The sequence below is a fragment of the Ascidiella aspersa genome, chromosome 8 (genome assembly GCF_963924565.1).
Source record: "Ascidiella aspersa chromosome 8, kaAscAspe10.2, whole genome shotgun sequence".
Taxonomy (NCBI): Eukaryota; Metazoa; Chordata; class Ascidiacea; order Phlebobranchia; family Ascidiidae; genus Ascidiella; species Ascidiella aspersa.
The window spans coordinates 26392200-26415542 of NC_139454.1; the positions used below are offsets into that span (position 1 = coordinate 26392200).

The 23343-nt window shown below is 38.0% G+C and overlaps 1 protein-coding gene across 1 annotated transcript; it reads right to left on the minus strand.

The window, feature by feature from the left end:
- Positions 1 to 1994: 1994 nt before the first annotated feature.
- Positions 1995 to 23247, minus strand: LOC146137116 (bifunctional 3'-5' exonuclease/ATP-dependent helicase WRN-like). Its single transcript, XM_083396334.1, has 27 exons — positions 23011 to 23247; positions 21511 to 21714; positions 20619 to 20877; positions 20239 to 20358; positions 20027 to 20095; positions 19866 to 19916; positions 19572 to 19792; positions 19441 to 19508; positions 18864 to 19047; positions 15942 to 16131; positions 15323 to 15429; positions 14806 to 14947; positions 14264 to 14386; positions 12205 to 12306; positions 11744 to 11823; positions 11177 to 11359; positions 10618 to 10777; positions 9819 to 9978; positions 9491 to 9638; positions 8825 to 9005; positions 8127 to 8274; positions 7518 to 7693; positions 6829 to 6991; positions 6297 to 6450; positions 5111 to 5191; positions 2762 to 2969; positions 1995 to 2136 (listed from the first exon to the last, which is right to left on the minus strand). The coding sequence occupies exons 1-27, from the start codon at positions 23130 to 23132 to the stop codon at positions 2059 to 2061; spliced, it is 3882 nt and encodes a 1293-aa protein (XP_083252460.1). The 5' UTR covers positions 23133 to 23247; the 3' UTR covers positions 1995 to 2058.
- Between the last annotated feature and the right edge of the window lie 96 nt (positions 23248 to 23343).

Below are 23343 nucleotides of genomic sequence, written 5' to 3' on the forward strand. Positions count from 1 at the left end.
TTGTGAGAAACATTGTTCAGCCTAACGCAATATGGCGTCTAAACAAACAGTTTTTTTGTTTTATCTGGCTAAGTGGTAAAAATAACATCAGCGATTTATTTAAATTTACTGAAGTGGATTTGTAAATCACTGTTGTTGTTTTAATTGATGTAAGGTTTCTTACAATGTGCTAAACCAATTTCATCGCACTTTTAACCAATCATACTTATTTTGCATTAAAATAAATTGAAAACCCATTGAATGTTTTTGTTGTAAAACATACAAAGCAAGGCAGTCCAAAAAAACAAGCAGTTGTCTTATCAAGACCCCAGAAAAATATAAAACACTGTTACTTTGTTTTGCACGACAGAGAACTCGGACAATGAAGGAGATGTTACGACGCTATGCTTACTGCCACGTTCGTTAAATTATATGTTCCATCTTAAAAGTTTTACAAAACAAACCAAGCCTCTTTTAAGCTGTGGTTGAATGGGTGCAACGAACCCTGGTACCAGTTTAGCTATAAAACTTACTAGGCATAAATCAGGGATTGGAAACCTTTTTAGCTAAGGGAGCCATAAAAGCCAAATGCTCTTGCTTGTATTTCCATGGGAGCCATATAATACTTTTTACCATAGTTATAGGTTAGCAAACACTAGTAAATTAAGCAGGGCCGTTTATTTTGTTCTTATTTAAAGGACAAAACATAATATGCACCAAAAATTAATTAACTAAATTTGCACAACTTTGATTAGTTCTGTTGAAAGAATGTAGCTTTTTGGAAATAAAGAGATTCGCGCGAAGCACCGAAAAATTGTTGCTTGGTTTAATAAAAATGAAATATAAAGTCGTGGCCGCGTGCAATTTTATTCAGATCATGCTGTGAAACCATAGCTTAGATTTATCGCAAAGCAAGATTCTTTCATCAAAAGAGCCATAGGTTCCCAACCCCTGGCTTAAATAATAGTGTGGGTTGGTAAGTGTCCAAGGCTGCAAAACATTCAATCAGTTTGCTTTAGGCAAGGGCTGTTTTGACGTGCACCAGTATATTGTGTTCTTGCAAAACTAGTTGCATAGTTTTTTAAATGTAATACACATTAGGTCTAAAATTGTTCAAATCTATCATTTTAGGATAAAAGCCCAAAGGACAAAATATGCCTTACTAATTCCCATGTGAGGTAAACTTGCATGTTGTGGCGCATTTAAGGATTCCACTTTTCATCAAAACAAACTCTTGTACAATATATTTAGAGAATTCAAAACACGACAACAATATTTAGAGGAAAATTTAATGGCAGTCATTCAAACGAAAAAGAAATAAATAACATTTGCAAAAATATCAGAATAGCAGGTAGATTGTAATTAGCGTGTACTACAACGTATTGCTGTGGTCACTATTCTATAAGGATGTCCGGTATTATCGGACCGGGGCCGATACCCGATGTCAAGTGGAAGTATCAAATTTCTGTTTCAAACTGTGTGCATCAAAACTTTTGTGATTTTGGAAATTAGCCAAGAATATATTTGGAATACAAATAGTGTGAACAAGCCTGCGATTAGAGGACTGATGTTTATTGGACCTAGCTCGTCCCGTAAGTGTGGTTTGTGATTGTTAAGGGCAAAAGTAGTTTTGTTGGAACGCTAACCATATTTCAGTGGTGACGTCACAAAGTTACGTCATCCGGGAAGTCCAAACAAGTAACCTCAGAAAGCTTTTTGGTGCTTTGCGGTAAGTAGGAAAAATGTGACAAAGGCATCGGGCTTTCCGTTTCTCCAGCACACTCGGAAATATGAAGATGACAAACAGCCATTGAATATACCTTTTGTCATTAAAGCCGTGAAAGATAAACAACAGCGAACACTGGACTGAGTCTCTTATAGAAAGCAACTTGTGGCCGCCCAAAATTGGCACCAATAGTTTTTTTGCTAATATTCTACGCCAAAATTTTGCGATACACGCTAGAAATGCCTAGTTTTGGTGACATTTCACGCCATTTAACGTCACTGGCGTAATATTTGACGAGCTTTCCACGCCAAAGAGGCACTGGAATGCACACGGGCGCCGCATCTCTATCTTCTTTAAAACTTGCTTTTCCGCTTGAAGTTAAACTTCTTGGCCTGCGTTGATTTTCCCCACGAAGGAAGTTTTCTTTTGTTCTAGAAAACAAATGAGTTTAAACAAAGTTATAACAACGGCACGGCACCATTAATAAATAAAATCCCAACTACGTAAATAAGTATACATTTTTTAGCATAAATCCAATAAATTTAAAACACTCTTATATTGGACAAAAACAAAATATTGTAAGCTTTAAAGGGAAGCAAGCATAAATAAATAACATCCTGTTGTCCTAGCTATTTAAAACAAAAATACATGATCTCCCCAACCTCAGGTCCCCGCAGTGGTCGTATCCTTTAAACTCTCAACCACCGGTCCGCGAGGGACAGATCTGTACTTCGGCCTGGCTTTATTACTTTTTATATTAATAATATATTGAGTTTTTCTTTTCCGAACTATTTGTTGTCTTATTACGCACTTAACTTGTTGCTACAAAACAAGCGCAAGGTTTTCGTTGAATCAAAGTTGTATGAAATTTACATTCCCACTCGCTAGTTAATTAAAAGACGGCCTGTGACATAATTTCAGTAAGCAAAAAAGGCTGCCGGTCCGCTTTAAACACGCTAACTAGCCCCACCTGTACCCCCATGAGTCACTACATTTCAGAACGGCGTCATCACTCCAATTACGTCACAAGGGGTAGGTGTATCCATAGCAACGTACCTGGCTCGACCTTCCAGCAAAGTAGGGTGATGTGGATTCGGGACTTTCCCTCGTGGTGGGGTTGGGTGAAGAGAGGAAGGGGCTTCCCCTACCAGTGGGGTTGAGGAATGGACGGGAAAAGTTGCTCTTGGTTTTTTGCTGTTTGGAGGAGGAGAGAGGCATCAGCCCTGGCTGGCGAGAACTGGAACTAAGAGGTGTGTTTGGGTTACTGAAGTGATTTAATACAAACTCGTTTATAAGCAGTCCTTCGTTTACAAATACGTTTCTCATTTTTTTTTTCGCAGCGACCCAAACACTTAATGTAATTATGACACTAGTGTGGCAGCGCAATTCTCTTTATTGAAGTTTTTGTGAGTAAACTAAAAACTTAAGGCAACGTTTTTATTACCACGAATTCAATCAATGTGGGCCGTGTCTTTGTGTTGCTGGCACAGTTTTCCTAATTTTTATAAGCAACCTCCCATAGAAGAATTTTCAACAAAATTAATGTTAATTTATACTGCAGTCGGCGAATCAACCAAATCAAACGCGACCCATCAGTTAAGAAACACTGGTTTACTGTTAAGTAAATGCTAGTTAAGAAACGGGCGTTTGTAAACTTAAAAGCGTTTTAAATGCCTTTTCTTAAGGATTTGTTAAAATAAAATTCTTAAATTGAAGTATTATTTATTAAAAAAGTAAAAAAAAACGTTTATTTTGTTATTTTGAAAAATATATTTATTTTATTTTAATTTTCATTTTTTTATCATCATAACTTGGAAAACTCTCAACTTAGTTCGAACAGATTTAATTTTTAAGTAAATCCATTAAAAATCGTTGGAGCGAGGTTGCTTGCTCCCACCAGCCGCGAAGTGTTTGACTTTTCACACAATGCTTTGAAGTGCTTTGCGATAAATCATGCACAGGCCGTTATACATTCAAAAGTGTGACGGCAGTTTGTGCAAAATGCACAGAGTCTATGTACACAACTAACAGTGGAAAGCCGATAAGATAACATTTAGAGATGAATTATTAACTTCGATAAAAGGTTGGATGTTTAATTGCAGAACTGCACAAAAGACTATATTGTTATCATTTTTGCGACCATAAATACGACGTTAAAAATAATTAAAACTTTATGTGATAAATTTGGAAATCAATTCGGGGCAAACGAAGATTCAAACATCAAAAAAAGATTGCTTTTGTGTAAGTATTGCCACTTAGTGATCACAACCTACGTTAGAAGACTTTACGCTGGCTTCTTATGGCTTAAATGTTTTCCCATGAAACTAAATTATAAACTGGATCTAAAAAAGGAAAATAAAACCACTAAGTGCTTTAAAATTAAATATATACCAATAGAATCTAAGTACATAAAAAAAACAAGTATATATACATCAAAAGCCACAAAAGAATATTGGTTAATGTACATTTTTCGTCTAATAGGTGGTCAAATAAATGTACCTTCAGGAATTAACAGCTAAAGTATCAATTAAGCAAGTTAAAATATTGCTGTGGTGAAAATGGCAAGAGTAGTAGGACGAGCAAAACATAGTTTATGCCTGCTAGAAACAACATATTTATTAAGTAAAAATAGGTTGAATGTGTTATTAGGATATTATGGGGATATCACTGAAGGATTGATAATATTGCAGAACTGCGTACTTGGCCACAAAAACACTCGGGACTTTATTTTCAAAAGCACTCACAAGATAAAATAAACATTTTTTTTAATTTTTTGACAACATTCTCCGCGATGCCCCTTAGCTAATAAACTCCCGCAGTTGGTGTGAAGCGTTGTGTAAATAACCTAGTATCAGTGTGTGACGTCACACTTGGACACAACGTGACGTCACTAATACTTGCGCTGCGTGAGGGGATTACCCCAGGGAGCTTTTGACGTAACAATGGACAGTTGTTTCGCACCAAAGTGGCACAACATGAACTTCCTGTAAACAACCTTAAATGTCTGTTTTTTTTTGTTGGTTTTCTAAAGCTACTTTAAAAAATGGTTCAATGCTAAAAGTTTTCATTTGCGGGAAAAAAACTGTATAAACTTATTTTTTAAAACATGAAAGCATCAAAGCCCATTTCGAACTAGTTAATGTTCAAAGCAATGTGCCTTACTGGAATGATATTCGGTATTTTACTAATATCTGGAACAAATTTTAAAGTCAGTGAGATCCCAACCCAATATGGAAAGTAACACGTTCAAACAACCTTGGGTAACTTTTAAATAAGAATAAATTATTGAGTCTAACAAAAGCTTAGATTTAACAAAACGGCGAATATCAACAAACCATTGCTTTGTACGATTAACTTAATCAACAAAACATTGCTATAACGAGAAGTTTAACCAACAAGACAAACCCTTCGTTGTGAGCAGGAATCGTCCTCGGGGTATTTTTGTTGCTTGGAGTCTGGAATGATTTGGAACTTGAAGCTTGGAATCTGTCAACATTAAGCAAACATACAACCATGTGCGCCGTTTAAATGCGGTCTGGTGAGGGTGGGTCAATGTTGTTTCTCGTTGTACGCGCCTTAAACAAATCTTTACTTTCAATTGTGGCTTTTTAAATAAATATTCAAAACAATTTAAACAAGTTTAATTTTAAACGGACTTTTTTAAACGATTTTAAACTTAAAAACGTTGATAAAACTCGTGTTTTCTGTTTTAATATATTGCTAAAATAAAGCGATGTATTCCGTTTTTTATAAAGAGGGCCCAAAACTTTGCACAACTCGCTTAATTCAGTTGCGATAGATGAGAGTACATCAGGTTGGTGAAGCGCTGTTGATTGGAATTATGTAGGTCGCCAGTCCATTGAACAAATGAATCGCAGCAGTTCAATAAAAGTAACAAAGTATTGAGTTACAAAACCACGTTTTTGTGACAAAACGTCGTCGGTAACTTGCCACACTTTGTGACACTTTAAACTGTTGGATCTCTCACAATTTGGCGTAAAACTTTAACGCGGACATTTTCTAATCTCAATAATTGGATGAAAATTAAATGTGACATTTTTAGGGGAAGGTACTGGTCGTAAGAGTGTAAAAATTAAAGGTAAATATTAGTGGTAAACAAGACAAAAAACATCAAAAAAATATTTTAGCGTTGATTATGCAACTTGTAGAATAAAATTGTTCATCAAGTATGATAAAAAGTGAAACTGGGATTTACTTTTAAAGTCAACTAGAACGAAAGGGCTAAAATCAGTGAAAACCATTAAAAATAAGTCAATCCTCCAACTACTGTAACAGAAGGTTTATGAATGTAAACCATTACGGGTGTGTTTGGCTGCAAATTGAAACCTTATAAAATAAACGGAAGATATGAACTCCCATTTTGTTCAACTAATTATATATATATATTATGCTTGTGATTTGAGGGACCGAAGGGTCTCTCAAAATATGGCTGTAACTTCATCAATTTTGGTTGTTTTTACACAATTATATTAAAACTCAAAATCTCTCAGCGGAACCTTAAAAAATTCTACACAGAAGCTTCAAAATCATTAAAACTTACCTTATACCCAAGCAAACCACAACTGCTTACTTGCTAGCGGGTGTTGGTAGCGGTGGTGCGTTCTGTGGGACGCTTGTGACTGAAAGTCCATAGAACTGGATCAGGTAAGTTCTTATGCATTTCAGGTGAACCCAGTCAATTGACGACCCAAGGCGGTCTTTTATCGGCACAAGTCGGCTGATATCTGGGTCAAAGGTCATTATACTCAGATGAATTCAGAAGAAAAATATATTTATGATTCATCAAAATAGTAAGAATATTTAAAAGTAATATTCATTAACTGTTCCTACTTCATTATCTCTTTTTCGCTCGGAATTTTAGAAGTTTTATATTATTTTTATTGGCATAGTTCAAATTTGAAATCTGATAACTTTTATCTAAAACAAAGTACAAAACTCAAACGTTTTTGTTCAATAACTTGCCTATTTTCTTTTTAAATATTTGTTAGTTCTCCTGTTTTTTTTTTAATTTTATTTTGGTTGATGAGTCGTTAATTTTGCAGTTTCTTCACAGAAACCTTAAAACGACGGAACAAAGCATCCGTCCCTATAGCGCCCCCCACCGGAGTTGATGGGCGGTTTCCTGACGGTTTCTTCGACGAGTTTGATCATTTCTTGAGTGATTCCGAGTTGTCGGAAGCTCACTGGGTGGTTGGCACCGAACGCTTCCGCAAGGTGGCCCCCGAGAGTCGACAGCTGCAATCCTCGTTCTTTGGAAATTTCGTCCTAAGACCAAGCGAGGGATTGTGTTGAAAAAAAAAGTTGTTGCTATGACGGTAAAAATTTTATTTAATTTCTTTCGATTTTGTCGTTTTTTTATTATTGTACAGATTGATTTTCGCAGGTTCCAAAGAACTTTTCATTTAAAAGTTAAATATAGGAATGAAGCACAAAAGAATAATTTGAATATATACATAAAAATTACTATGTTCGCATGAGTGAAATACATTTTTAAAGCAAATCAACATAAATTTAATAATTAGTAATTATAATGTTGTTTGCATGCCATGGGAACAGTTAAAAGATCCAAAAGGTAAAAATTAAGGTTAACACACTTTAAAACGCTGAAAATGTATAATTAAACAAAAAAGGATTTCAAAACATTCAAGTAAATAAAACAAACAAATCTATACAAGATAGTTATTATTTGAATCTTTGTAGTAAAAACATATTTTATTATTAAATTACTAAAACTCAACAAACCCTCCCCTAAGGTTTACCCCGAGTTACCGGGGAATCCCCTCTAACGTACCAGGGTGAGCCCCCTCTCGTGGAACAAGTTGTAGGTCGTCCGCACGGTGTCGAGCAAGGGTCGGGTCGTGACCCCGGTGTCGTTCCGCTTGAGTGGCGCTTGTGACGTAGGTATGTCGTAACAGTCGTCGAAGTGGTCGAAGGAGGCGGCGTGTTCCTGGCAGTAAGACTCGATCACTGGAGAAAAAATATCGGAAATTTTCGTTTTTTCCAGGTTCATTGAATTTAAAAAACATATAGTCGTGACACAATATACAACGAACAGTTTCAGGAACAGCACGTAATAACTCAATAGTGCACACTGAGAAGAATTGATTCCAAAAAAACTTTTTGTCAAAAAGTCGAAATTTGTACTGAGCTTTATGGAACTGTAGCAGGTTTATCCGGTATCGACCCCAATCCGATATTATCGGGCAATCCTGTTTGCCAAAGAACGATAAGCAAATCATATTCGAAAAAGCAATAAAAATAAACCTTTCAAGGTAGTCGACCATTGATATTAAGCCACATTTCTTTGAAAACAGTAACTTTATCTTTTAAAAATAATAAGCGGGTGAAGGAACAAACTCTTCCATCACTGTTTCTGACACAAAATGGCGTCCAAATTCACCTGCGAGCACTTGAGGTCCGATCCGTCGAACTTTGACCGCTGACATTCCGTCGACCTTGAGAAGGTTGTCCTTGGTTGAAGGTCGTGACCTTGACAACTCGAGCAGGTCCTTGTTGTTGGCCACTAGGTGGGGTGGGATGTCCATTTCCTGGCATTATGACGTCACAGTCAAGTTATTACAACATAAAGACACGCGATTTTACACAGAAATTGGAACTAAAGCATGTTTAAGTAATTTACCATAAATGTTATTATTACAATGTGCTTTGTTTAAAATGTATTCAGTAATTGATTTATTTACGGTCCTTTAATTGAAAAAACAGCTATATATTTAACTATAAGCTTCGGTAAAAAGAGGAATTACTAATTTTTGGATAACCAAAAAAATAGGATGAAAAACTCCTATTTATTAATTGGAGAGTTTTTCTGACAAATAATGTTGGGTGGCAATAATAAATTACAAACATTTCGGAAAAAATAGGAACTTTGTTTAGAAAAAAAGAGGCAAAAAAAACTGTTAAAAAATTCGAAATGGCAAAATATGGAAAGATATTCCTGCCCTTAAACGACGACAATGACGCCAAATTAGAACAAATATTATTTCAGACTTTCCTGTCTTAGTCGAAGTCGTCATTTATATAAATATATTCCAGTATGCATTTGGATAGCGGTAAAAAGCTGAACGTTGTTATCTGCACCTGAGCGATGTCGTTCCTCAGTGTGAGCAGGAGCCGGTACAACGGACCGCTGTGCTCATCCGACGCGGCCTGCTTACGCTCCAGGGACTTTCCCGGGTTCCGGGGCAGGAAGGGACCGAGGACCATCTTGTCCATTTGTTCCCGGGTGAGGGCCCCGGCCCCTGGAACCAGGGGTAATAACCTGGGGAATACCAAAGGTGTGATGTCAGGGACATAAGTATATTTGAATTAAGTTTTTAGCAGAAATCTTGATGCCTTTTTGGCGTATATGCTGGATTCTGTGTTTTTTTAAGTTTTTTGTAATCATTTTTTAACTTTTGTGGTTATTTTGGATCCATTTTTTTAGGTTATTACACTCAAATTGGCTTTAACGTTAATAAGTGTAACTACATTCATAATGAACTTACTATTATTTTGATAAATTTATCTTTAAGTTAAAAATTAGATCACAAATCATAACTAAAATTTTTTTATTAACCACCCCTGGTACTACGGTAGTAACCCACTATTCTTGTAATAAATTTTCCTCTTAAGGTAGAAATTGCTGCAAATAAAAGATGAAATGCCAGCATTAAATTCGGTATGGATTCGCACATCATAGCTATAGTGCGTTTATTATCAAATCGCCACCGAAACCCCCTTCTTTCTCCCCCTATAACCCCTCACGTCTTGGTGTTGGTGGGTTGAGTTGTTGTGGCGGTGGTGGAAGTTCGCATCTCCCTGTTGGTGAGGTCGATGGTTGGAACCAACATTAGGGGGTGCTTCGGGTTCAATCGGCGCCGACCCAACCAATCCTGACCCTTCTTCGCGATCTCTGTAGAGGGGAAAATGGTATTTTAACGCTTATTTTAAAATACGATTAAGTTATAATTATGGGCAACTTTTGCGGAACCGGAAATATATATATTTTATTCGTTTTAAAAATAAAAATTTGCCATTTTTTTATTATTTGATCATAAATTATTCATGGTGTCACTACAATTACCCCACTCACCCACAGAAGCCCCAAAGGACCCCTTCTTCATCTGTTTTTCCTTGAGATAGACCTCAGAGAGTAGGGACTTCCCCAGTGCCCGCCACCACTTCTGGGACCTGTTTGACCCCGACCCGAACTTGGGGTGAGAGGTGAAACGATCGAACATCTTCTTGCCTTTCTACAAACAACAATATGTCGGCTCGAATAATGAGGAAAATAAAGCAATCTAATAAAAATCAGGAAAAATAATTTCAAGGAAATTAAAAGTGCAATCTAATTAAAGGATTTTGCCAAGAAAGGCCTTAAAAGGAGTTACACCCGACTTTGTCGTGTCTTTATTTTACATTAGTTGTTCCTCTGATATAGTAAAGCCGCGTTCTAGCGTATTTTTAAAATCACAATTTGCTTTAAAACATCCCATCTGATTTACATTTCAGCTATCGAAAAGAACTGTAAATTACCGCCAACATTTTATAACAGATATGGCCGCCAACTGTAAAGGCGGAATATGGTGGAATATTTTTCAACCATGTATTGTGTGAGGTATACGACACCCCTATAAGTGGATTGCTGAATATACACCTTAACTAAGTTACGTAAATGGGTAAAATACTGGCTGTTGAGTCAAGGCTAGACTCGGGCTTTGACGAACGCACAATTGGCCCGAGTCCGACTCAGTTCACTTTTAACCGACTTCGCAGCCGCAGTGTTTATAACAACTTCGTGGTCCATCTCACATATCTCACAATAACAATCCTATGAAGACTTTAACTTGACCTACTGTGTATTTATTGTGAGCTACTTTACAGACACTCACCGATCCACCGAGGAAGGCGACGGGCATCCCGAGCCCGAACCGCTCACCCGTGACCTTTATTGCGTCAAACAACTGGGCTGCTTCGAGGCTAAAGTCGTGCGCGTCGTCCATGGCAACCGAGCCCTCGCTCTGCACGAACCCGCTGTTGCTGTTCTTGGCTCTGGATAAAAATATGAAAGTTTAATAAAAAGTAAAAGTTTAATAAGCAAGTTACAAAACACAAACTAGTACAAGAAACAGATTGATGCGTGATACGGCCGGGGCAGCGATGGGTCTAAGTGACCTTCCAGTCAGCTGCACGGTAAGGTAAATCAAATTAAGGTTACAAATAATTTGATCACCTGGTCCTGTCAAGATTGGAAAAAAACATAGGGTTTTTCAAAATAAATCAACTCCAAGACAGACTTTCAAATTTAAAGATTTTGAGACAACCCTTTGTATGAATATACTGTTACTGCCAGGAATTGTTTGAATTATAAAGTTGTTCTTCAGTTAAAGATTGCCCGAATAGTTGGTCAAAACGTTGGTACTTTAATCAAATTTTACATTGAAAGTGTACCTCGCCCTGCAGTTATCGCAGCACTTTTCGGTGCCAGTGATGGAACTCTCAGCTTTCTTGTCAAAATGTGACAACACAGCTCTTCTTCTGCAGCTCAAAGTCGTCAAGTATTGCTCCATCTTGAGAATCATTCCAGCTTTGTGCTCGCGAAACTTGGCTGAAGAAATATCGCGAAGGAAAAACCTAGAAATGTGGAGTGTTTGTACACGGGTTGGTGTATTGGAAAACAATTAAATCACTAAAAACAAATCGTAAATATTTCATAATAGATTTCAAACATCAAGAAAAATTATTATCAAAGCTATATAAATTATTTTTTTTATAAAAAAATGCAAACCTAAAACAATTTATTTCGATACGAAAAGGCACAAAACTAGGATAAAATAAAGAAGGCAGAGAATTTCAACCACTAAAAACAATGTTAGAAAAATTAAAACTTTAACATCAATAATAGATTTAGACAACATTGGTTTTTAACACTAAAAAGCCAGCGTTTACAGAAACGACTTTTTAGTACGCCATACATTATATTCCCATTGAAAGGCGTAGGTAAATAGGATTCCTTACCTGTTAGTGTTGAAGTCAGCTGCTGTGAAGAAAGTGTGGCAAGTTGCAGGCAAACCGTCCCTCCCTGCTCGACCAATCTCCTGTCAGTTACAAATCAACTTTAAACAACTGTGAGGGTTAATTAGGAACGTACAATCAACTCATTGCAACGATAAACTGGGGTTCTGACTAACATCAACAAACGATCATTCCTGCAAGTTACAAAATCAACTTTCAAATAACTTCGGGTTTCAACCTAATGTTACCATAAGTGGAAACTGGAAATGTTGGGGGTCGTGGGTTCGAATCCCAACGTGGTAACTATTTCCAAATTTTACCACTCATTTAAGTTTTATAATAAAATATTTTCCTGTAAAACAGTAAGAAAGTAACCCAAAAAAAAAATATTGAAACTAAGTCCCACATTGTTGGCTCATTTAAACAAAAGCACATCAGTCTTTAGGATGTTTTCATTATTCCACCTGGTAATAGCTCTCTATATCCTTGGGAGCTCCATAGTGGATAATCCTCCTCACGTCAGGCTTGTCGATTCCCATCCCGAAGGCGACCGTAGCAACTATGCACTGCAATACAAGGAGTGTCATGCTGGGTTTCTACTCAAAAGCCCTGGGCTGATTACTGAATAGGTTTGCGGCCCACAATTGCTATAAAGGTAAGATTAAGGGGGTTGAATGGTAAGTTTGTGGTTGCGTTCATGGATGCCCGATAATATCGATAATATCGGACCCGAGCCAGGCCCGGTACCAAGTGGTATTGGCACCGATACGATATCAAATTAATATAAGAATTCCAGTAATGATTTGCGTTTCAATACAATGTGTCTATCTTGAAAGGTTTATGAAACCATAGTGGGTTAAAAACTTAGATAAATTAAACTTTTCAACACTAAAGCAAACTCCAGCCTAATAACCTGGGAAGAATTACCTTTCAAAGTTTCAATTTCATCCATTTCGCTTGTTTGAGCAAACTAATGACGTCATTTGATCGGATCGCGATATTTTTGTCCAAAATTGGGAATCGGTAACGGGATAAATGGAAATCCCTAGTTGTGTTATTGTAATAATGTTAACTTTCATGAGTAATAGTATTGCAAGTTGCAGCTGTAAAGTAATTGCTTTGATTAAAGTTGTAAAAAAATAATATTTGCTGGCCACCCACGCTATCCTTCAATATCCTGCTTTGAAAGTTTCAATATTCACGTTTAAAGTAAAACAACAACAAAAATGATTGCAAACAAAACATTGTTTTCTAAAAATTAAACATAAAACCTAGACAAGTTTAAAAAATATATCGTAGTACGAAGGAATATAAATAAGAATGAAATAGTGTTTTAAGTTAACTGAGTTTAAGAAAGTCTTCAGTAATCAAGTATATAGTTGATAATTATACGTAATAAAGCAACATCCGCTTTACTGGTGACCCCGCGTCTTCAAAACGATTTTTGGAGGTCAAAGAAAAACTTCAACAACCGAGTCAAAGTAACGTTTGTTGCATGTGTTTCGCCCTTTCTGCAAAGCTGTCTACGTTCTGGGTACACAGTTAGGATTTCGGCAAATTCAGCAACAACGCAAAAAGAAGAACGCTTGCTTTCGGCATCGGCGCTTTCCCGATAGGAACCCGCAGCGCAGCAGTCAATCAGCATGCCTTCGCATTTGGGACTGCCAAAACGCAATGCTCTTCGCTTTAGTTGTTACTCTTTCCCAGCAGGAACGTTTAGCGCAACTTCAGTATTTAACTTGCCTATTGATCGGACAACCAAGACGCAGCGCTCTTTACTTCAATTTTCTACCTGTTCCCGGCAGGATTTACCAGCGCGACTTTTTGTTCATTAACACGTTTTCTCGGGCCAACAGAAAAACACATGTTTCGGAGGGAGTAGATGCCCTCTACTTAGACTTCGACGTTTTATTTTTTGCACACTCGTGGCTTCAACACATGCCGGAGGATATTCCATTGGAAAGGCCGCTACTGCTTTCACGCTAGTCTTGAACGTCGCCCAATCCGCAGGGTTCCGTTCTTAAGACCGCTAATGGAAGCTAGCCTACCTGCACTTGGTACTAGCTCTTCCACGCTCGTCTCAAACGTCGCACAAACCCTTCAAAGATTCCGTTCTCAAGACAGCTCATGCAAGCTCGCCAACTACTGCCGTCCATGCAACCCGCGTTAATCACTACGTCACCGACGTGGCGTACTCAAGAGCGAGTCGAACTCGCTGCGTATATAGTCGCTTGACTATGGCCACGTGTGGACACCTCCGACGAATTTCGCTGGAACCCTACGCAGCTTTACACATGCCCGCTTCTGGAGGGGGCTCCTGTAGCGAACCTACCGATGTACATCCACGTTCATCGAAGCGTGCAGATCGCCTTTTTCCTATTTTGCCATTGTTTATTTATAAACGCGTGTTTGTGCTGAGCTATCCCTTTTTACCTGACTTAACCATGTCGCAGCTATGAGCAATAAAGCATCAGCCGCTTTAATGGTAAAATTAAACTCAGCAGCAACCAATGTTGAACTCACGTCTACTTCGTCCCTCACGAACTTGTGGTGGGCCTCGTTTCGTTTCTCCATTGCGAGCCCGGCGTGGTAGATGAGAACTCGCACACCGAGCTGGCGAACAACCTGGCCTATGTTGGCCGTTTGCTGCAAAGTAATCGGAAACATTATGCAAATATCAAGCAATTTTAAAGCAACATACCAGTGTTTCCTAATCCGGGGTCCGTACGGACCAGGACAACTGGGTAATAATGTTTTTAATTAAATGTTTTAGAGCAAAATGCGGTTCCCAGACTTGTGAGAAAGTAGTAAGGACTCCGCGAACCACCGACGGATAAATTATATAATAATTATTTACAGTTGGGTATTAGTTTTGATTTTTGCATTTTAAATAAATTTTATATCGCGTTTTTCTTAACTATCTTGTTTTAAACTGATTAAAAAAATGTTTGGCCAGGCAAAAACGTTAAAGACCACTGGCCTAAAATAAATGTAGTTTTCATTCCACAATTATAACCAGCTATGATTATTGCTTATAGTTATATTCAGCCATATTATCAGCGAACCTTCTTAGTGGGGCAGTATATGATGGTGGGCCCATCGAACGCGTACTTGGTCGCTCCCCTTCCAGTCCTTGGTTTCATCAAACTTCTCAGGTCAGCCCCTGGGTCACCGGACTTCTTGTAAACGTCCAAGTATAAGTTCACCCTGCGATATAACGATAAGCTGGATGGTAGCTAGGGGTGTCCGATAATATCGGATCGGAGCCGATGCCCAATGGCAAGCAGTTATATCGGTACTCGCCCGATATCCAGAGGTGATATCGCTGCCGAACCGTTGCAAGATAATACAGCTAATAGGATTGTTGGCATGGTTTGCTATCTAGCGCATGCCGTTGTATGCATAACAAAAAGTAGGTTAACAACTAATGGTAATTGAGTTATTAAAACTACAACAAACTTTGACCTAACAACCGGAGAAAATAATACCTTGAAAGTTTTAATTTAAACTGTTTTGTTTCAACATAGTAATAAGTAGTAATGAATTTAAGTAATTCGAGATATAGGTTTGAGCAATTGTAACCTGTCGAAGCTGGTGCAGGTGACCATGGCGTTCTTGAGGTGGAGTGAGCTGCAAATGTCCTTCCTTACTTCGGGGGTGGCAGTCGCTGTGAGCGCTATGAACGGTACCTGAGTGGAATAACATGTTGAGGATACAAACTTAACATTATACCTCTATATAACGACAATTTGCTAAAGTGGTGACTAGTTTCATGATAAACATGGTTAACTCGCTAAGCTGACTAGCAATATGAGTAAGATTTTCACATAAGTCGAATTTTTAGCATCATTTCACCAGTATATCAACTAAGCTCGTATGTTGTTAAGGATTAATCAAAACCGTCAGTGTAGGTTTTATTATTTCCTTTATTTTTATTAAAGAGTTGAACTTCTAATATTTTAACTTAAGTTCTGGCGCGTAGAGTGGATATCTGTCATTAACATAGTTTGGTATATTTGTCATAAATATATTTTGTTAACAAATTAACGACTGTCGGGTTAACCAGGTATCTTACATCCCGTTTTTAAAGTATCAGATTTTTTTCAATATTTATGAACTTAGTTGGTCTTTTGAGTCGCAATTTTTGCCTGATAATAAAAAATATCGCTATCGTATCGATAAATATCGCCGATAAACTCACACTTGGCAGAAGTTTCTTTAATCTTCCCACATTCCTGTAAGCTGCCCTGAAATCGTGACCCCATTGTGACACACAATGAGCTTCGTCGACCGCGATTAGCGAGATTCCAACTTGAGAGTTCAAGCTCTGTAGCACGTCATCGCACGCTTCAGCGAACTCGGGGGTTATGTAGACCACACGGTAGTCACCCCTGGGTGAATATATGGGGTTTAGGGGGTTATGTAGACAACACGGTAGTCGCCCCTGGGTGAATATATGGGGTTTAGGGGTTATGTAGACAACACGGTAGTCGCCCCTGGGTGAATATATGGGGTTTAGGGGTTATGTAGACAACACGGTAGTCACCCCTGGGTGAATATATGGGGTTTAGGGGGTTATGTAGACAACACGGTAGTCGCCCCTGGGTGAATATATGGGGCTTAGGGGTTATGTAGACAAGACGGTAGTCGCCCCTGGGTGAATATATGGGGTTTAGGGGTTATGTAGACAACACGGTAGTCGCCCCTGGGTGAATATATGGGGTTTAGGGGTTATGTAGACAACACGGTAGTCACCCCTGGGTGAATATATGGGGTTTAGGGGGTTATGTAGACAACACGGTAGTCGCCCCTGGGTGAATATATGGGGCTTAGGGGTTATGTAGACAAGACGGTAGTCGCCCCTGGGTGAATATATGGGGTTTAGGGGGTTATGTAGACAACACGGTAGTCACCCCTGGGTGAATATATGGGGTTTAGGGGGTTATGTAGACAACACGGTAGTCACCCCTGGGTGAATACATGGGGTTTAGGGGGTTATGTAGACAACACGGTAGTCACCCCTGGGTGAATATATGGGGTTTAGGGGGTTATGTAGACAACACTGTAGTGACCCCTGGGTGAATATATGGGGTTTAGGGGTTATGTAGACAACACGATAGTCACCCCTGGGTGAATATATGGGGTTTAGGTGGTTATGTAGACAACACGGTAGTCGCCCCTGGGTGAATATATGGGGTTTAGGGGGTTATGTAGACAACACGGTAGTCGCCCCTGGGTGAATATATGGGGCTTAGGGGTTATGTAGACAACACGGTAGTCGCCCCTGGGTGAATATATGGGGTTTAGGGGGTTATGTAGACAACACGGTAGTCGCCCCTGGGTGAATATATGGGGTTTAGGGGTTATGTAGACAAGACGGTAGTCGCCCCTGGGTGAATATATGGGGTTTAGGGGTTATGTAGACAACACGGTAGTCACCCCTGGGTGAATATATGGGGTTTAGGGGGTTATGTAGACAACACGGTAGTCGCCCCTGGGTGAATATATGGGGCTTAGGGGTTATGTAGACAAGACGGTAGTCGCCCCTGGGTGAATATATGGGGTTTAGGGGGTTATGTAGACAACACGGTAGTCACCCCTGGGTGAATATATGGGGTTTAGGGGGTTATGTAGACAACACGGTAGTCACCCCTGGGTGAATACATGGGGCTTAGGGGGTTATGTAGACAACACGGTAGTCACCCCTGGGTGAATATATGGGGCTTAGGGGTTATGTAGACAAGACGGTAGTCGCCCCTGGGTGAATATATGGGGTTTAGGGGGTTATGTAGACAACACGGTAGTCACCCCTGGGTGAATACATGGGGTTTAGGGGGTTATGTAGACAACACGGTAGTCACCCCTGGGTGAATACATGGGGTTTAGGGGGTTATGTAGACAACACGGTAGTCACCCCTGGGTGAATATATGGGGTTTAGGGGGTTATGTAGACAACACGGTAGTCACCCCTGGGTGAATACATGGGGTTTAGGGGGTTATGTAGACAACACGGTAGTCACCCCTGGGTAAATATATGGGGCTTAGGGAGTTATGTAGACAACACGGTAGTCACCCCTGGGTGAATACATAGGGTTTAGGGGGTTAGGTAGACAACACGGTAGTCACCCCTGGGTGAATATATGGGGCTTAGGGGTTATGTAGACAAGACGGTAGTCGCCCCTGGGTGAATATATGGGGCTTAGGGAGTTATGTAGACAACACGGTAGTCACCCCTGGGTGAATACATGGGGTTTAGGGGGTTATGTAGACAACACGGTAGTCACCCCTGGTTGAATATCTGAGGTTTAGGGGTTATGTAGACAACACGGTAGTCGCCCCTGGGTGAATATATGGGGTTTAGGGGGTTATGTAGACAACACTGTAGTCGCCCCTGCATAATGGGTAAGCGGTAGGTTTAATGGATTGAGTAATATCACAAAACTCCGTCGAAGGTTTTTAGTTTTATTTGTATTTTGTAAAATAGTCGTGAGTTCGAACCCCACCCAAGACTAGTTTTACGAACCATATGCAGCAGGCAACGGTGCGATGGTTGTTTCTCGACTTGCTCCTCTCTGTGCCTGTGCAGCTCAGTTGGTAGAACGACTTCCGGTATGACCGAGGTTGTGAGTTCAAACCTCACCATAAGCTAGTTGTTTTCAAGCCTGACCTTGCTTGCATGAATATCCTTAATCAATCGACTGATTCTTTTAGCTTTTGAAGGCTCCAGTGTGTTTATTAAACAACCTTTACAGAGCACAAAACTAATCTTGTACAACATTTAAATGCAATAGAACAACAAATAAAGGGATTTTTCTTTAAACAAAAGCTCGAGTAATTCTGTTACAATATTGCATCTGTTGTTTTTTTTAAACAACCTTTTTCATACTTGGGTACAATATGCACGGATCTGGAGTGTGGTTTGATAATAAATTGCAAAGCCAAAAAGGTCGAGTAGATCGACAGCATCTTGATTAAGACGTTTCGATACGAACTTGTATCATCTTCAGTTAATGTGATGATGATGTCTATCTACTCAACCTTTTTGGCTTTGCAATTTATTATCAACCTTTACACACATTTTTGAAATGACCAGTTGTTATATAAATAGAAGTATCGCTTATACCTCATCATCTTCGAGTAGACCTCGGACTTGTTCTTCTGCCCGGATCCGAGGAACGTAGCCGGGATGTTGCTGGTGTCCAGCTTGAGAACCTGATCCTCCATGAGTGAGATGAGAGGAGAGATGCATATCGCTGTGCTTTCAAGGTACACTGGTGGGAACTGGTAGCACAAGCTCTTGCCATATCCTGCTCATCAAGTGTGGGGTATAAGTAGAAAGCCCGTACATAAGCAGGTCCCAATTTCATGTTACATTAAAAATAAATCTTTATTCATTTTCAACAGGGTTTCGACAATGCTAACTAACTATGCTACTGTGGTATAAGTAATGGTCGAGGGATTTTTGGTTTCAATGGGCAGATTATTGCTTCGTAAAAAAATCTTAATTTTAACTACTTTTGTTGCCAAAGTCTGCTTGCAACTTGTTTAGTGCTAATGTTAACAAAAGCCTTAACAACTAACAAACACAATAATATAAGTTTGATTTTATTGACATTATTTTGAGTTACACCGTTACACCTGAATTTATGCTATAAAAATAGTTGAAACACCAGCAATTTTCATTTATTTATTTATTTTACCTGTTGCCATAACAACACACTGATCCCTTCCCTCATTTAAAGCTGTGTTGATGATTTTCCATTGCATTCTAGAACACCAGAAGTTAATAAAATTAATACAAACAAAATAAATGTCAAGTTAAAATACACACGGTCTGAATTTAGAGTGTCCGAAATATTCCTTCAGCACGTCGATGTACTGTTTCTCCGGTGGAACATAGTTTGGGTCGTTTAAAGTAGCGCTGATGTCAAGGTCAACATTTGCATCTTCTCCATCTTCAAGGTCGTCGAAATCATTGTCAGGGTCAAGGCAAGTGTCAAGGTCAACGTAATTGTTGTCACTCGCGGAATAGTTGGAAGTGTAGTTCGATTCCTGGAAAAAAAAATTACTTGTTAAATTGATAATTGGAATATTTTTATTTTTTAGCTATTTTTATGTAAAGCACCTTGCCATAATTTGAAGTGTAATCACTTGTATTGTCTGATGTGGAGTAGTTCTAAGAAAAACAATTTTTATCTACTTTTTAAATAAATTATGATATTTTAAAAACCACATATTTAGTAACTTACAACAAAATTGTATTTACAATACACTCACTAACATTACCTTGGTATAGTCTGATTCAATTTCAGGTAGTTTTACTGATTGGCTCTGGCTGTAGGTTTGTTCAATCTCCTACAAAATATAATTTAATAATTTTCATCAAAAAAAGAAAATCTAATCAACGTATAATTTTATTACAACAAGAAGACATTTTTAAAGTGTGTGCCAAACTTACTTACATAAATGTGAAGAATCAATCAAACCAACATACTCACATCTATTTCATTGAAATCAAATTGAATGTCTTCTTCAAAATCATCAAAGTTATCATTAGCAGGATTTGAAACATTAGTTTTAACAAACTGTGGAGTCATGGTTTCAGATTTCTTCGACATCTTAAAAAATCATAGTCAGGTTGTGATTTAAGTACACTTGAGTCTTTGTTTTAATAGGGCTTAACTTGACTTATGTGTTTTGGACAAATCACTTTATATTTAGACTTAGACTTTAGTCAACTTAGGAAATGATTTACAATATAATTTCAAAAAAACTTGTAAAATGGGGAAATTAACTTAATTTTTTTGTGTAAACAGTAAATGATTTGTTTACAACACTAGGATAAAATAAATATATTTTAAATTAAAAAAATATTTACCTCGTTTAGAATTTCTTCCTCTTCGTCCAACAAATCATCAAAATTTTTATTTTCAAAATCAGGAAAATTTTCAATTGTGCCATTTTCTTGTTTAACCCTTTTTGTACAAATAACCCCAGATGAACCATTTGATAAAGGCTTAGAAAGAAAGTTTTTCTTGTTTAAGGTCGGAGAGCCATTATCTTTTAAACTCTCATCACTTTCGCTTGTGATTTCTATGCAGTCAATTCGTGGCTCAATTTTTGTTGTTGCTGACGATCTATTTGTAGAATAATAGGTAACATTCACATTATGATAAAACACAAATAACCATAAATCATCATACTATTTTCTACATTGATGCCAGTTATAAAAAATCTGACCTATGGCTTTGAATTGACGATATACATGTGTGAAAAAAGAGCTAAAGGGTGTGATGGTTAAATTGACAAGCAAAGGAAAAAGCAAACACCACAAAGGAATTTATTTACAAGACTTAAATTTGAGCATGCTTAGCTCAACTGGTTAGTAATGAACATATTAAACCATTTAGCGAGATGTATGGTGCAATTTTATATTGTGACAACATTTTCTCTTATTGCAACATAAACCCTTTGGTGAAAAGGAAACCCTGAATTTGTAGGTGTTTTCAACAATTAAATGCTCTTTATTAATGTTGTTAAAACACAAATTTTGCGTCCAAAAATTAATGTCCACTTTTAAAAGTATTAGTTAACTGGCATAGGGTAATTTATATGCTGCATTGACAAGTTTGGCAGAAACTCTTTTGGGCAGAAGCAAATAAAACAGAAGTAAAACCTGATCATATTTTGAGTTATTTAATTCAAAATCAAGTGATAGCATTACGTGTTGATGCCGTAAATAAATTTTAATCACTAATAGCATTAATTACCCTTTCTTTGAAAATTTCCACACTTTTGTTGCAGACTTATCAGCTTCCTCATTCGACTTTTTATTATTGTTGATTTCCAAAGGCTCAACTGAAATATTTCCAGCTTTGGCTTTATTTATATTCTCACCACTGGATGGGGTTGTAGACAGTAACGATTGTAAGTCCTCGAGGTTTGAAAATATTCCTCCAAGTAATTTGTTTATTCTGAAAGCATGAAAACAATTTATTTAAAAATATAACAGTTGAGTTTAAAACCATCGGTATAGTTTAGCTATAAATCAAAACATAAAATAATCAAAACCTGATTGCCAGTAGGTCACCGCTTTTAAATATCTTTATTTTCAAAAGTCATTATTCAGTATTTGTTTACATTATGTTTGTGTTTATGAATTAGTTGGAGGTAACCCAGTCTGTATTTTTAGCACTTATCTGGTATAGATATTGGGTGCGTACTTTTAAGTGTATGCAGGTGTACATCAACTTTTACCAACAGTACGAAAGTATATTGGCGTGGAACTGGAATCTACTGAATTGGTTTTGGAAGGAGATCTTGCAAGATCTTGCGGGTGCTCGGCCCAAAAAAATGGGGTGACAGCTGGTGCAACAAAGGTCAAAGTGTGCTGCTATTGTGTGGGAAAATGGGGGTGTATATCCGATTTTGTGGTGAAGGTTTGGTTTGTTGAAAAACTTAGATAACTTTGCACAGTGGCCAGCAGGTTCAGAAGATAACGCAGTGCAATTACGAGCTGCATGTTTTCCTTTGGTGAGCAGAGACACAGTGAGGCGCTCTTTCACTATTGTACGTTAAAAGTTATGCAAAAAAAAAAAAAATATTAATACCGCTGTAGCATTTAGCCTACTTTTACGTCACTATACACGTGACCATTGTCCACTGACGTGTGACCGCCGCACCTAACAAATTGCTTTTCCGCATTTGACAATTCATTCTACTTTATACGTCTTACTGATTAGCGGCTTGAATCACCGCTCTGTTTATCGCTGTATTTCTGAGATTTGTGAATATACTCTAAGAGCAACTCTACTGAGTGGATTTGTCTTTGCTTAGAGTACAAGAAGTTAAGGACAGGTATTCTAGCGGCCTGCTCATTTGGAGTCGGATTAAGAACTTGTAAGAGACTTAGGCAGCCGTCGGCCCTCGTCTATAGGGTCAGCAGCCTTCTTATAGCTCCCAACAACCCCTCTACGCTTCAACCGCATACCACAACGCATATTGTTTGGGTTAGGGTGCGGGTTAGCGTTTGGTTGAGGGTTGGTCAAGTAATATTATGTTTATTATTAATAATAACTTGACCCACCCTCAACCAAACGCTAACTCGCACCCTAACCCAAACAATATGTGTTGTGGTAAGCGGCATTTGAATAAAAAAAATTTTTTATTAATATTTACGTACAATAGTGAAAGAGCGCTCAAAGTGACTATTAACAATTCACATACATTTAGAGTTAACTAAGTTAATAAACATCAGTTATAAAGCTTACCGGCCTTGGTTGTTCGTCAGATTTTCTTCCCCAAAATCAATTTCTGCAATGTCTGAAATAAGTTTATGTCCAGTATCACACATGGAAATCAACTTGTCAACAACTTCGTCCATTATTTCCATTTTTCTGCCAACAGTAATTCAAGGAAATCTTGGACAGGTCAATATGTTAAGGGAAATATTCACTGTAACCTTTATATTTTACATTTTCAGATTAATTTAAGATTTTTTATTTACTTTTTATTTCGCGCGAAATGTCTGAAGGGGGCTTTCCCTAAAATGTCGCGCGAAAAATGTTTGCAGCGACACGCGACTTTTAACAAAACAGTTTAAA